General features: G+C 48.6%; 1 protein-coding gene across 1 annotated transcript; it reads right to left on the reverse strand.

The window, feature by feature from the left end:
* Positions 1–641: 641 nt before the first annotated feature.
* On the reverse strand, positions 642–10,521 carry gpia (glucose-6-phosphate isomerase a). Its single transcript, XM_030731054.1, has 18 exons — positions 10,277–10,521; positions 9,302–9,392; positions 8,994–9,062; positions 7,267–7,386; positions 7,096–7,179; positions 6,871–7,017; positions 6,143–6,214; positions 5,888–5,932; positions 5,476–5,529; positions 4,968–5,028; positions 4,638–4,681; positions 4,038–4,190; positions 3,001–3,130; positions 2,731–2,807; positions 2,471–2,599; positions 2,124–2,199; positions 1,785–1,851; positions 642–1,005 (listed from the first exon to the last, which is right to left on the reverse strand). Exons 1-18 carry the CDS (start codon positions 10,393–10,395, stop codon positions 882–884), a joined length of 1,662 nt encoding a protein of 553 aa, XP_030586914.1. The 5' UTR covers positions 10,396–10,521; the 3' UTR covers positions 642–881.
* Positions 10,522–11,880: the final 1,359 nt, after the last annotated feature.

Below are 11,880 nucleotides of genomic sequence, written 5' to 3' on the forward strand. Positions count from 1 at the left end.
CGGTGAAGATGTAGAGAGCCACCACTGCTGCCGCCCACACCTCCATCCTCCAACTGTCTGCCTGAGTCTGAGCAGGACGGGCCAGTCCCAGCAGGCCCTGCCCACCCTGAGCCACCTGCACACAAGTATGTTGAACTCCTGCCAGCAGGTGTGTTCTACAGTTTATTTGTGCTGGACAGGTACAGCAGTACAGAAATAGGAAGAGGCTCAGCAGGTTTACTGTAAAGATCTGTTTTTATTCCTGGATATAAAACTGATTCACTGCCAACAGTTCTGACAAAAGACCAATAATCACAGCTGACTGCCTCAAACTGCTGATATGAACTTTATATCATAATGCTGAAAAAGTGTAACAAACATCGAGGAGGCTGTGGCTCAGGAGCTGGAGCCTGTCATTTACTAATCAGAAGGTTGATGGTTCCATCCCTGGCTGCTCCAGTCTGTGCCAAAGTATCCTTGGGCAACATAGTGAACCCTGCGTTGCTCCTTGTGTTCAGAGTGTGAACATTAGAAAGCACTCAGATGTAGAAAGAAGTGGTTTTATGAATGTGTGCAAACAAAGTAGAGCAGAGAAGCGATCTATAAGAACCGATCCATTTATCATTCATATCAACCCCCCAAAAAAAACCCAAAACAAACAGTATCGGTGACAAATGGGCTTTTATTTTGAATGTCAGCTCACTAAGCGTGGGGGTAAGGTCACCTACACAAATGTGCACGTTTTACGGGACATCGACCGCTCCTTCAGGATGGACACATCTACACACGAAGACTCGTTAGCACGCAGATCACAGACAGGAAGTGCTCACAGCGCATATCAAGACAAACATCATTCAACCAATCAGGGTGGAGGATGACGTCGTCTAACATGGGCTCGGGGTTCAGGCGAAGTTCTTCTTCAGGAAGTTGATGAGGCCGTTGGTGGACGAGTCGTGGGAGGTCACCTCCGAGTCGTCCTTCAGCTCCGGCTCGATCTTCTTGGCGAGCTGCTTCCCAAGCTCCACCCTGCAACAGGAAGAAAGGCCGGGTCAGCAACGCAACTTTATGCAGCAACACAATGTCATATGGCAATGTCAATGCCAGACTACAGCAACAGCTGAGACTAAAATTTAAAAAGTTTTTTAAAGAGAAACTGTATGGAAGGCCATTAATGTAAGCAAAGCAACAGTTTAATTATAAATAAAAAAATTCTTATATACGCACACACACACACACACACACTCAAATTAGACGCGTACACAGCATATGGAAAGTCGTTCAAAAAAAATTTTTTTTAAGGAGAAGCAATTAGGAGGCCCATTAGTGCCAGTGAATTATTTTAATAAAAAAAAAAAAACAAAAAAACAATGAATATTTAAATATTTGAATTAAAAAAAAAAAGGAATTTGGAAACTAGACATCATTACAGAAAAAAAAAAATTCAACTTTGATTTAAATTAACCCTTCCATATGGTGGTCCTAATGGTGTCAATGAAGAGTGGTAACAGAGTAAAAACAAATTTATATAAAAAAAAGAAAAATTGTATGGAAGGCCATTTGTGCCAGTAGATCAAGCAATACAGGAATGGAATTTAAGGTGAATTGGGGGGGGGGGGGAAAGTTTGAAAAAATCGAAATAAAAATAATGAATCTAAGGAGGCCCATTCATACCACTGAGCTGAAGAAACACAGAAATAAGAGGAAACAGGTTGTTGTTACTCGGCCTCGGAGCTTCTCGGATCTGATATCCAGCACATCCATCAAGAACAAGAAAGCCTAAACCTGGAAGCCCCACTGTGACTCACCCCCACTGGTCGTAGCTGTTGATGTCCCACATGACGCCCTGGACGAAGATCTTGTGTTCATACATGGCTGAAAGAAGAGACCAAATGAGAGCAACTGTATTAGACTCCGCCTCCTCCTCAGCTGTCTCAGACTCCGCCTCCTCTAACAGAAGCTTGGCAGTTTTTTTTCCTCTGGTCTGAAAGGAGACGTCTTAACCTGACTTTATTAGTGCAGCTTAAGTTTACAATAAACTGAGATCACTTATAGTGACTCCACCCCCAGCGGCACATTTACCTTTTGTGTGTGTACTTCCTGTCTGATGGTGACACTGTAAATAAGTTAAAGCTGCCAGTACTCACCGACCAGTGCTCCCAGTATGAACGGGGTGAGCTTCTTGAAGACAATCGAGTTGCTTGGTTTGTTCCCCAGAAAAACCTGCGAACAGAAGACAAGAAAAACTTTATTTAAACCTGACCATGTTTAAATAAAGGTCACCTGACTGCTGCTGTTTCTTCTACTGCATTCCTCTGCTTCTACTGTCCTTCCAGCACCTTCCTATGAGCAGTGTGAAGAAAACTGAATGGTCCTGCAGATGTGGACAGATGTGGGCCCATGCTCTAACGCAGGAGCTCTTCTAAACTAAACCAGCCTCAGTGTCCTGGATGGACCACCGTTACAGGTGTTTCCAGGTGTGCACTGCTCTTACTTTGTGAGGCAGCAGCTTCTCCAGAGCGTCTCCCGTCATGCCGGCGGCCTCCAGCTCTTTACGGGCCTCGTCTGGAGTCTTTCCCTTCATCAGAGCTTCGGTCTGAGCCAGGAAGTTTGCTGCCAGGATCTGCAGAGACCACACATCATCTGTGAGAGGTTTACCTCATCCAGGTGCGCTTCCCTGGCTATCAGTTTTTCTGATTGATGCCTGATCAGTTAACCTGTTAACAGTCACCAGAGGTGCAGAGTGGGCGGTACCTTGTGGTGGAGGTTGTTTCTGATTGGATGCTGAGACTGAGCAGGAATGAGGAAGTCAGCAGGAATCATACGAGTACCTGAGAAGGAAGGAGTTGGTTAACCTCTGACCTCATATGGTCCTGATTATTCATCAACTGGTTATTTATCACAGGCTGAAAATTCCCAAAAATGAAAGCATTAAATTTTGGAGTTGATTAAACGAGTTCCAACTTCTCTCAGGCCGGAAACAAACTAAAACCAGTGTAAACCAGTGAGCATGTGGAGCGTCACCTTGGTGGATGAGCTGGTAGAAGGCGTGCTGCCCGTTGGTCCCTGGCTCGCCCCACACAATTGGTCCGGTGTGGTAGTTGACACGGGCGCCATCTTTGGTGATGTACTTCCCATTGGACTCCATGTCGCCCTGAAGACCAAACATATGAGTCATCGGCACTGAAATTCATCAGGAACCCAAAAACCCCGCCCCACCGTCGCGCTGCACTCTGATGATCTGCTCCATGATACCTGAAGACCCTCCGTCAGGAGGTTCTCGTACCTTCTCAGAGAGCGGTGGCCGTGAATGTTACTGCGCCGCTCTCCTCAGTTACGTTTATTACTGTGGATATTTTTGGTTAAACAATCAATCGATGCTCATCGCCATTATCTTTGCACCTCAGGTGACGTTCTCCTCTGGTTCCTCTCTGAGCTGCTGAAGACTAACCTCAAAGCTGAAGGTGTCAGGTAACTGTGAGCAGAACCTGAGCAGGTGATCGATCACTCCGCTCTGAAGCCTGAACTCGACCCCTCAGGAGATTTCGCCTGAAGCTGCATTTCACATACATGAAATCTGGTGCATGCAAGTAACGTCCAGATGCTCCAGAGGCTCTACTTAGACTAAAGATGCTGCTGATGCTAGAGCTTGATGAATTTTAATTCACCGCAGCGCAGGAAGTTGTTGTCTGACCCACCTTCACCTTTGACGTGTGCGTAGTGACAGCGAGCCAGAGAAAAATCAGCTTTGTGTGAGGCGCATCAACAGATGTGTGATGTTTTCAATGTGGGCTCCACATGATACACAGCAACAGACATCTAATGGTGGTCTCTAACACCATCTACTGGGACAGGAAGTGACACAGGGATCAGGAGCTCCACCCTGACATCAGCCCCCCCCCCGACAGGAGGAACGGCGAGGTGTTATTTTTGAGCTTTGGCTCCTTTTTTTTGTTTGCCATCATGTGATGCTGCAGCCGGCTTTACACAGCGCAGCGTTTGCTGTCCTCTCCCTCCTCCCTGTGAACAGATGGTGCCCCTCCCTTCCCCATGTCACTGACCTGCTGGAAGTAGGCGGCGAAGCGGTGCATGTACTGGTCGTAGGGCAGCATGGCGTGAGTCTCGGCCTGGAAGAAGTTGATGTACCAGACGCCGAGGACGGCAAGCAGCACGGGAGCATTCTGCTCCAGGGGGGTGCTGCGGAAATGGTTGTCCTGGAGAAGAGAAGAAGGAGGAGGTGGTTTAGGTTCACGTTGCTGCTGTCAGGGTTCAGTCACCATGCTGTCTCCAGGTGAGGTCTTTACCTGCAGTCAGCAGAGTGTCTGTACCTGTAAAACTCAGCGTCACAGGTTTGTTTCTGATTTTCTTTCTCGTTTCCTGTTTTTCTGACATGACTGCACGGAGCATGTGCAGACACACAAACATTAATCTGGCGCCCGTCTGTGTGGCTCTTAAGTAAACAGCACTATTCTCTCGTCTATCATCAGACCTGAGTTGTGAAAGTTTCCTGTTCAGTCACTCAGCAGGAAACGTGAAGGTATTTCACAGTGTGACACAACAGCGAGCCGGCTCAAATAATACGTGTTGAAATCACTTTTTGTTCAGAGCTGGAAACTCGTTCAAACAAGGAGGTTAAAGGGAAAAAAGAGAAGCTCTCGTACCATCCAGTGAGCTCCTGCAAGAAGCTGCTCGAAGTTTTCAAAGCCTGAAACAGAGAAAACAAATCAGACTTTAATCACAGTAACGATGGTGCAGACGGTTAACTGGAATCATGCAGCCACGCCGGCTGCTCATTTCTACAGTTTAAATCAGCGCAAACAGAAGACCAGAGGCTGATAAAGCTCTGAGTGCCAACAGTGCAGAGCAGCTTTGCATGATTCTCAGTTCAGAATAATCTTCTATGAGAGCTGGGCACCAGTAATCATTGTTAATCAATGATTCAGCAATCCATACCCGGTTAGAGCAAAGGTGATCGATCACAGCAGACGTACCTACGTGCAGAGCGATGGACAGACCGATGGCCGACCACAGTGAGTAACGACCTCCGACCCACTGAGGACGAGCAAACACGACATCACACAGTCACTCCACCAATCAGAGCACAGGCAGGGTAGCAGTTCATCAAAATAAAAGCATCAACCGGCAGCAGCGAGTTTGTACCGAGCTGCTTTCAGTTTGTTTTCAGCGGCAGGACGGCGGCGTTAACCACGAGCTCACCTCACCGACGGGAACCGGCGACAGGTGTGCGATCGATGGCAAAATCTATAAAGTTAAATTAAAAACGAACCATCTGTGAGCCAAAATAATCTGCAGCCCACTGAGAGCCAGCAGCATCAACCCCCCAAAAACCGGATACCCCAGAGGAACGCGCAACTTCGTTACTTCAGCAAAAACGTCACCAAACTGCCGCTGAAAACCATCCGGGTCACATGCTGCATTCACAGAGCCACACACAGCATGTGACTTCATCATCATCATCACAGTAACAGGCGCACTTACGTCCCAGAACTCGAACATGTTCGCCGTGTCGATGCCGAAGTCCTTCACCTTGGCCTGAAGAGGAGGAGGGAGATGAAGAGGGGGTGTTTTTAGGAATGCCTCTGATTTAAACATGCAGGCAGATAATCTGATGAAGGGATTATTGGTGTAATCTGATCTAACTGGAGCTTTGAGGTAAACGTGTCTGCACAGCAGGAACAAAGAGTCAAACGCAGACTGTGGGAGACTGCTGTGACTCGTGTACTGAGCTCAGCTGAGCTGCAGGAGAACGAGTCCTGTTCAAACTGTCGTTTCTGATGCAGGAACACAACTGTGGAAAATAACCGGACATCAGCAACGTCCGCGGCGTCGATCCAGCTGATCACGAGCTAATCGGGTTACTTTAATCAATCTGTGTGTGTTGGATACTTACTGCGTTGGTGGACAGAGCCACGAAGTGTTTGGCCACAGCAGATTTCTGTGGAGGATGAGAGGAGAGAAGCCCATGAAGGTGATCACCAGCCAACCCTGAACCTTGACCCTGCCTGACCTCCATTTTAAAGTATCTGCATGTGTTTCAGAGCTGCTGCTGCTTTCATCTCCCATCCCTGACAGTAAACAGATTGAGGCTCTTCTTCACCGCCTGCAGCAGATCAGCCCGTTAGCCTGCAGGTTTATGTCTACTCACATCACCGGCCGTCTGCAGGAACCAGTCTTTGGCAGACTCGGCGTTGGTGATGGTCTCCTGGGTGGTGAAGGTCTGAAAAAGGTCAAACAGAAGCCAGACTGAGAAACACAGCAGCCGCTCAGAGTCAAATATCAGGTCACACGACCCTTATCGAAGGCCCAGAAAGGACAGAACTGAAATGAACCAATTGAACTGTTTCTGACTTCACACTCTGAGGGGAACATTTTTAGCAGCTAAACACCATTCAAGGGGTCAGGTTATATTCAGGCTTATGCAAAGCTAAGCAGGGAGAATGCATTAGACCAGAGACAGACAGATCCACCTGTCCCTGACAGCAGGTCCAAAACACTCCTCAAAAAGGTCTAAGAACAGGTCCTCACCTCAGTCCAAAACCTCCTTATGTCTCAAAATAAGGCAAGGCCCCCAAAACAACTGCAAAACATTCCCAAAGTGCCCATTACCTTTTTAAAAAAATGGACCATAAATCCCTAAACTGTTCCCAACCTGTGCCCCACCATTCCTGGGAGATCTGTCCAAAAGAATCAAACTACCCAAAACATCAAAAACAACCGAGACTCTCTAAAAACGTCCAAAAACGTATGAAAGAGAAACAAAAACCAGCAACAAACGGAGCGTTTCCAGTCTAACAGAGACGCACCGAGGGAACGCCACGAGTCACTGAGCATGCTCACAGACACAGAAGTGTGTGTGTGTGTGTGTGTTTAAACCTTGGAGGCGATGATGAAGAGCGTGGTCTCCGGGTTCAGCTGGGCCAGGGTCTTGGCCATATGAGTCCCGTCGATGTTGGAGACAAACCACACATTTGGTCCTCCGGCCGAGTACGGCTTCAGAGCCTCGGTCACCATCAGAGGTCCCTGAATGCAGCACGACACCCACACAGTCACATGACCGCTGAAAGCTGAAGCGTGTACGAGAGGTCAGAGGTCACTCACCAGGTCGGAGCCTCCGATGCCGATGTTCACCACGTCCGTGATGCTCTTCCCACTGAAGCCTTTCCAATCACCGCTGCGAACTCTCTGTAAACATGACGCAAAGGTCACAACGTGTCACACACACAGAGAACACACACACACACACACACACACACACACACACACACACACCTGACAGAAGGCCTTCATCTTGTCCAGAACTCTGTTGACCTCTGGCATCACGTCTTTGCCATCGACAAGGACCGGTGTGTTGGAGCGATTCCTCAGAGCGACATGGAGTACGGCACGGCCCTGTGAGTACACACACACACACACACACACACACACACACACACACACACCAAAGAGCAGACAGGAGCTCAGGCAGGAAGCTACGCATAAGTGCTGTCAAGGGTAACTTTCAAAATAAAATGCATGTAACGCTGCATAAACGGAGTACAAAAATTAACCGATTCCTGGTCTGAAATGATTTTATTATTTTTAAAATGATCCCGACTGCCTGGAATGCTGAGTGTCAGAAACAGGCTGCACACTTCCAACAATCAGGCGAATGAAGGATGAAGCACCTACAGCGGCTGAAGGTCAGACTAACCAGCGCTGCTTAAACTGGGTCAGGTTTACAGGAAGTAGTCACGAAAACAGAAACGAGACTACAGTAAAGCGAGAAACACTGAACATGGCGGGTTAACCGCGACGCTGACACGTGACCGTTTCTGATGGTCACCTGGAGCCCCAGCAGCAGGTGATCGAATCATTACTTTTAGCCCGGGTTACCTGAAGCCTTCATGTTACTCAGGTAACTTCAGGCTTAACCCTGGGTTTTCTTCTTAGCAGGGTACATCACCATGGTACCAGATGCATTACTGACCAATCAGATCGCTCCCTCAGAGCTCTGACAGCAGGAGCGTCTGAGGTTTCTGTGATCATCAGTGAGAAAAACAGATTCTCAGACGCAGCTTTATTCCTTCATCTTACCTGCTGGCTGCAGTTTAAAATTTATGTTATTACTCTGCAAGCGTTAACATCTGATCCTAGAACAGCACACCTGTTGGTAGCTGCTGACCTCAGGTCAGTCAGTCTGGGTTTGAATCCTGGTTTTAGTCTCAGAGCAGGAGACTCCAGCTGAGTCCAAACTAACTGCCTGCACATTTGTGAAATACTCGATTATTATCCATCAGATTTCAGATCAGCTCGCTCATCAGTCTGTGTGTGTGTGTGTGTGTGAGTGAGTGACTCAGCAGCACTCAGCCATCATGGAGACTGAGTGGCGATCACATGGGGGATGATAAAGAGTCGTCTGAGGCTAAACCAAAATAATAGCCATCGTGGTGCATTTGAGTGTGTGGGTGATTTCAGACCTCCACGGGTGGAGACGTGACTGAAGCTGCAGCCTGTCGAGAGGAAGCGAGGAGCAGACGCTCCTCATCCTCAGAGCTCTGCAGGGATGTGTCCTCTGCTGCAGAGATGCCGAATGCACCCGGCGGGTCTCAGTTTGGTATTAATATTTCATCTTTGTTAGTTCTGGCTGCTCGGTTTCAGATGTGAGACTGAAGGTACGGCGTGTTCACGTTTTGTGCTGTGAAGCAGGATTCGTGGTTATATCTGAGCTTTAAGCATCACCATGGTAACTAATGCTGCAGCCCTGCTCTGTTCCAGATCAACAGGTACAAAACTGCAACCTGCTGACCAATCAGATCTGTGAAAAGCAGTTCTGAAGATCAGATCAGGGAAGCTCTGAAGATCCCTCAGAGCTTACCTGGATCAGCTGAACCTGCTCTATAGCACAGGCCCAGATGTGACGCTCACTCAAACCAGTCTCAGCGAGTCAAACCGAACCACAGCGGTCACGTGACCAACGGTCCCCCCAGTTTCTACTTGAACATGTGAGGGAGAGTTACCTCGGTGAAGTTGATCTTCTCTCCAGAAAACATCTTCTCCCGCGCCTCCTCCACACCCCGAGACTTGGCCTGGACACAGAAAACAGAAGGGTCGGGTGACCTCATGCAGCAAATTTCTTCACCAGGAAGTGGTCACATGTCAACACAACGCTGTGGCTCAACGGTTTTCTTTCAAAATAAAGTGCTGAAATCTTCCTGTTTCACTGAAGCTGGGAGCAGAGTTTCTCCAGCAGATAAGGCACGGCACCTCCCTTCACCTTTACCTGAACCTCACAGCTCATTCTTCAGAATAAAGGACGGGTTCTCACCAGGGCCACGAGCATGGCCATGACATCCTGGTTGATCAGATTCTTGGAGTAGTCGATCAAGATGTCACCATCGTCAGTCTGCAGAGTCGTGCTGTCAGCAGGCACAGAAAAAATATCACCTTTATTTAAACCAGGTTTCACTGACAGGCTGGTGAACAATAAAGCAACAACGCAAAACCTGAACAAAAAATGAAAGATCAGCAACAAATGTTCAAAGAGTAAAGAGGTGCAACCGTTCATGTGCTAAACATCTGAAAGCTGAGGAGGACCTCTGCTGAAGCTCAGCCGCACTAAAACCCTGCAGCCAGTCTTCAGCATTCAAAGCCTCCTCAGATGTGAGTACAGCAGCTTCTCCTGGATGGAGTCACGTTTAATTTCTGCGGAGGTTCCCCACGGAGGAGCACGGACCCTACTCCCACTATGACTCACACCTTGTTCTCTGCGGCTTCCGCAATCTGTGCGGATGTGTCGCAGCACACGTAGCCGCAGACAGCCTCCGGTGCCCGCTTTCCGTCCGCGGAATCCGCTTCACATGCTTACATTATCGGACAGCCGCGCAGTCAGAGTCAGCGGAGTGTCAGATAACTAAGTAAACGTAATACTGAGGTAAAAGACACACCTGTGCCCCGCTCGTGGTGTCTGAGTGAACGTTTGATAAACACGTGCGCAGGTTCCTTACAAACGGGAAATCCCTTCAGCCTGTCCGATAATAGAAGCCGCGATTTTAGCACAGCAGCTAACGTTAGCCCGTCTCGTTAGTGGAGGGACGCGCCGGGGCCCGGCCCCCCTGTCTGCGGGTTTCGAGGCCCGGTACCGGGAAGGGGAGGTTGTGCGTGGACAGGAGCACGGAGGCCTGTCAGTGCCAGGCTAAACCGGAAACGCGCAGAGCGGAGCGTTGACCTTGGAGGTGACGAAGTCCGTGAAGGGAAATCGATAACCGGGCGGACCGAGCCCCGAGCCCCGCGGCCCCCTCACCTGAACGTGCTGAAGCGCTCCCTGTCGGACTCGAACATGGCCCTCATGTTGAGGCTTGCGCCGTTCGCTTCGTGCCACTGCCGCAGCTTCTGGAAGTTTGCGTCGGCTGTCAGAGCCATGATGGCGGCGGTGCTCGGTTCTCAGTGCTGCAGACGGTGCGGACGTTGCCGGTGACACTCGAACCTCCGTGGCCGGCGCTGGACTGACTGACAGCGGGGACAGGAGGAGGAGGAGGACGGGAGCACCACGGAGGAAGAAGCCAATCACAGCACAGAACGCGCCGCCGTAGCTCCGCCCACAGCTCTGAGCGGTCACGTCCACACAGGCTGCAGGGCTGCTGTATGGAAGGCGAAGAGTGCCACTATTATACACACGACAGAGCCAGATTTTCCTACATAAATAAAAAATTTAAATGTATTATTTAAATTACTTATACTGAAAATAACTATAAAATACTTGTGGTCTCCATAGACATTTTTATTTAACAAAAAATAAAAATAAAGAATACAGCAGCTGATTTCATGTACGTCCTATTTTATGTAAGCCGGGACTGTGTACAGTCAGAACCCTCAAACTCCAGGGCCTGTGGTACAGAACCTGAGCCTGTAGAACATACACCCAAGCGTAGGTGTGTGTTTTTATTTTTTCAGAATTAAAACCTGCTGAGGCGCTGTGCTGCCATCACCCATAAACCTGTGGATGAGAATTCAGAGATGAAGAAGCAAACACCACCTTCATCCTTCATTTACTCCACTTGTACCACCCACATCTATTAGACCCAGCTCAGCCTGAACGTGACGTGGAGCTCTGAGCAGGGTTGGATTAACGTGCCCACAGGCCCCACCCTCTTAAAGAACCTTTTATTCTAAGCTAACCTCGATGGAATCGTGATCCAAATCCCAGTTAAACACTTTTTCCACACCTGGAGCTCACACGAGGAGCACCCTCTACCTGAGCCCTCTGAGGCTGTCGGCTCAGAGGAACCTCCTTCAGCTCTTCACAAGACCGTGGACGACCAGCCAAACATCTGCACTTTCAACCACAATGAACCTCTGGATGATCGCAGGGTGGAGTTCACAAACTCTGCCATCACCTTTTCACACATCTAAAACACCAGCTCCCTCATGATCTTTAACTCTGGAGCTCAGCTAGAGGAAACTTTTACCTCCTGCATGTTCAGAAGTCTTTGAAGTAAAATGTGGCTGACTGGTGGAGATCCTGATGTATTAAAATATAAGCTGAATATTAGTAGGTACGGTGTCAGCCAGCCAGAGATGTGCAGGAAATGCTTAGTTCCTGAGACTAAAGGTTCTCTGAGGTGTGTCTGATAGAACAGGAGAACCCGTAGAAGGTCCCGTTCCAAAATCCCACCCTGCTTTCGTTATATTAAATTTTTACTGATGAAGACTTTGGTTCTTCCCTTTAGAAGTGAAAACTTCAGAACTTCTCCCAGGATACAAGCAGCACCTGAGAACAGGCACACCTTTTCTGTTTCTACTGGATTTTAGTGGTTTTACTGTTCTGAATTTACCTGTGCAGCAGACCCACCCACCCAGAGGACATTCACATTTGACCTTTAGGAGACAAAATGAGGAAACTGACAC

The sequence above is a fragment of the Archocentrus centrarchus genome, chromosome 6 (genome assembly GCF_007364275.1).
Source record: "Archocentrus centrarchus isolate MPI-CPG fArcCen1 chromosome 6, fArcCen1, whole genome shotgun sequence".
NCBI classification, from domain to species: domain Eukaryota; kingdom Metazoa; phylum Chordata; class Actinopteri; order Cichliformes; family Cichlidae; genus Archocentrus; species Archocentrus centrarchus.

Coding starts and splice junctions, on each gene's coding strand:
- gpia (XM_030731054.1), bottom strand. CDS start 10,395: ATGGCTCTGACAGCCGACGCAAACTTCCAGAAGCTGCGGCAGTGGCAC. Junction 7,180..7,266: donor AGATGAAGGCCTTCTGTCAG/GTGTGTGTGTGT, acceptor TCATGTTTACAG/AGAGTTCGCAGCGGTGATTG. Junction 5,933..6,142: donor TCCTGCAGACGGCCGGTGAT/GTGAGTAGACAT, acceptor CATCCTCCACAG/AAATCTGCTGTGGCCAAACA.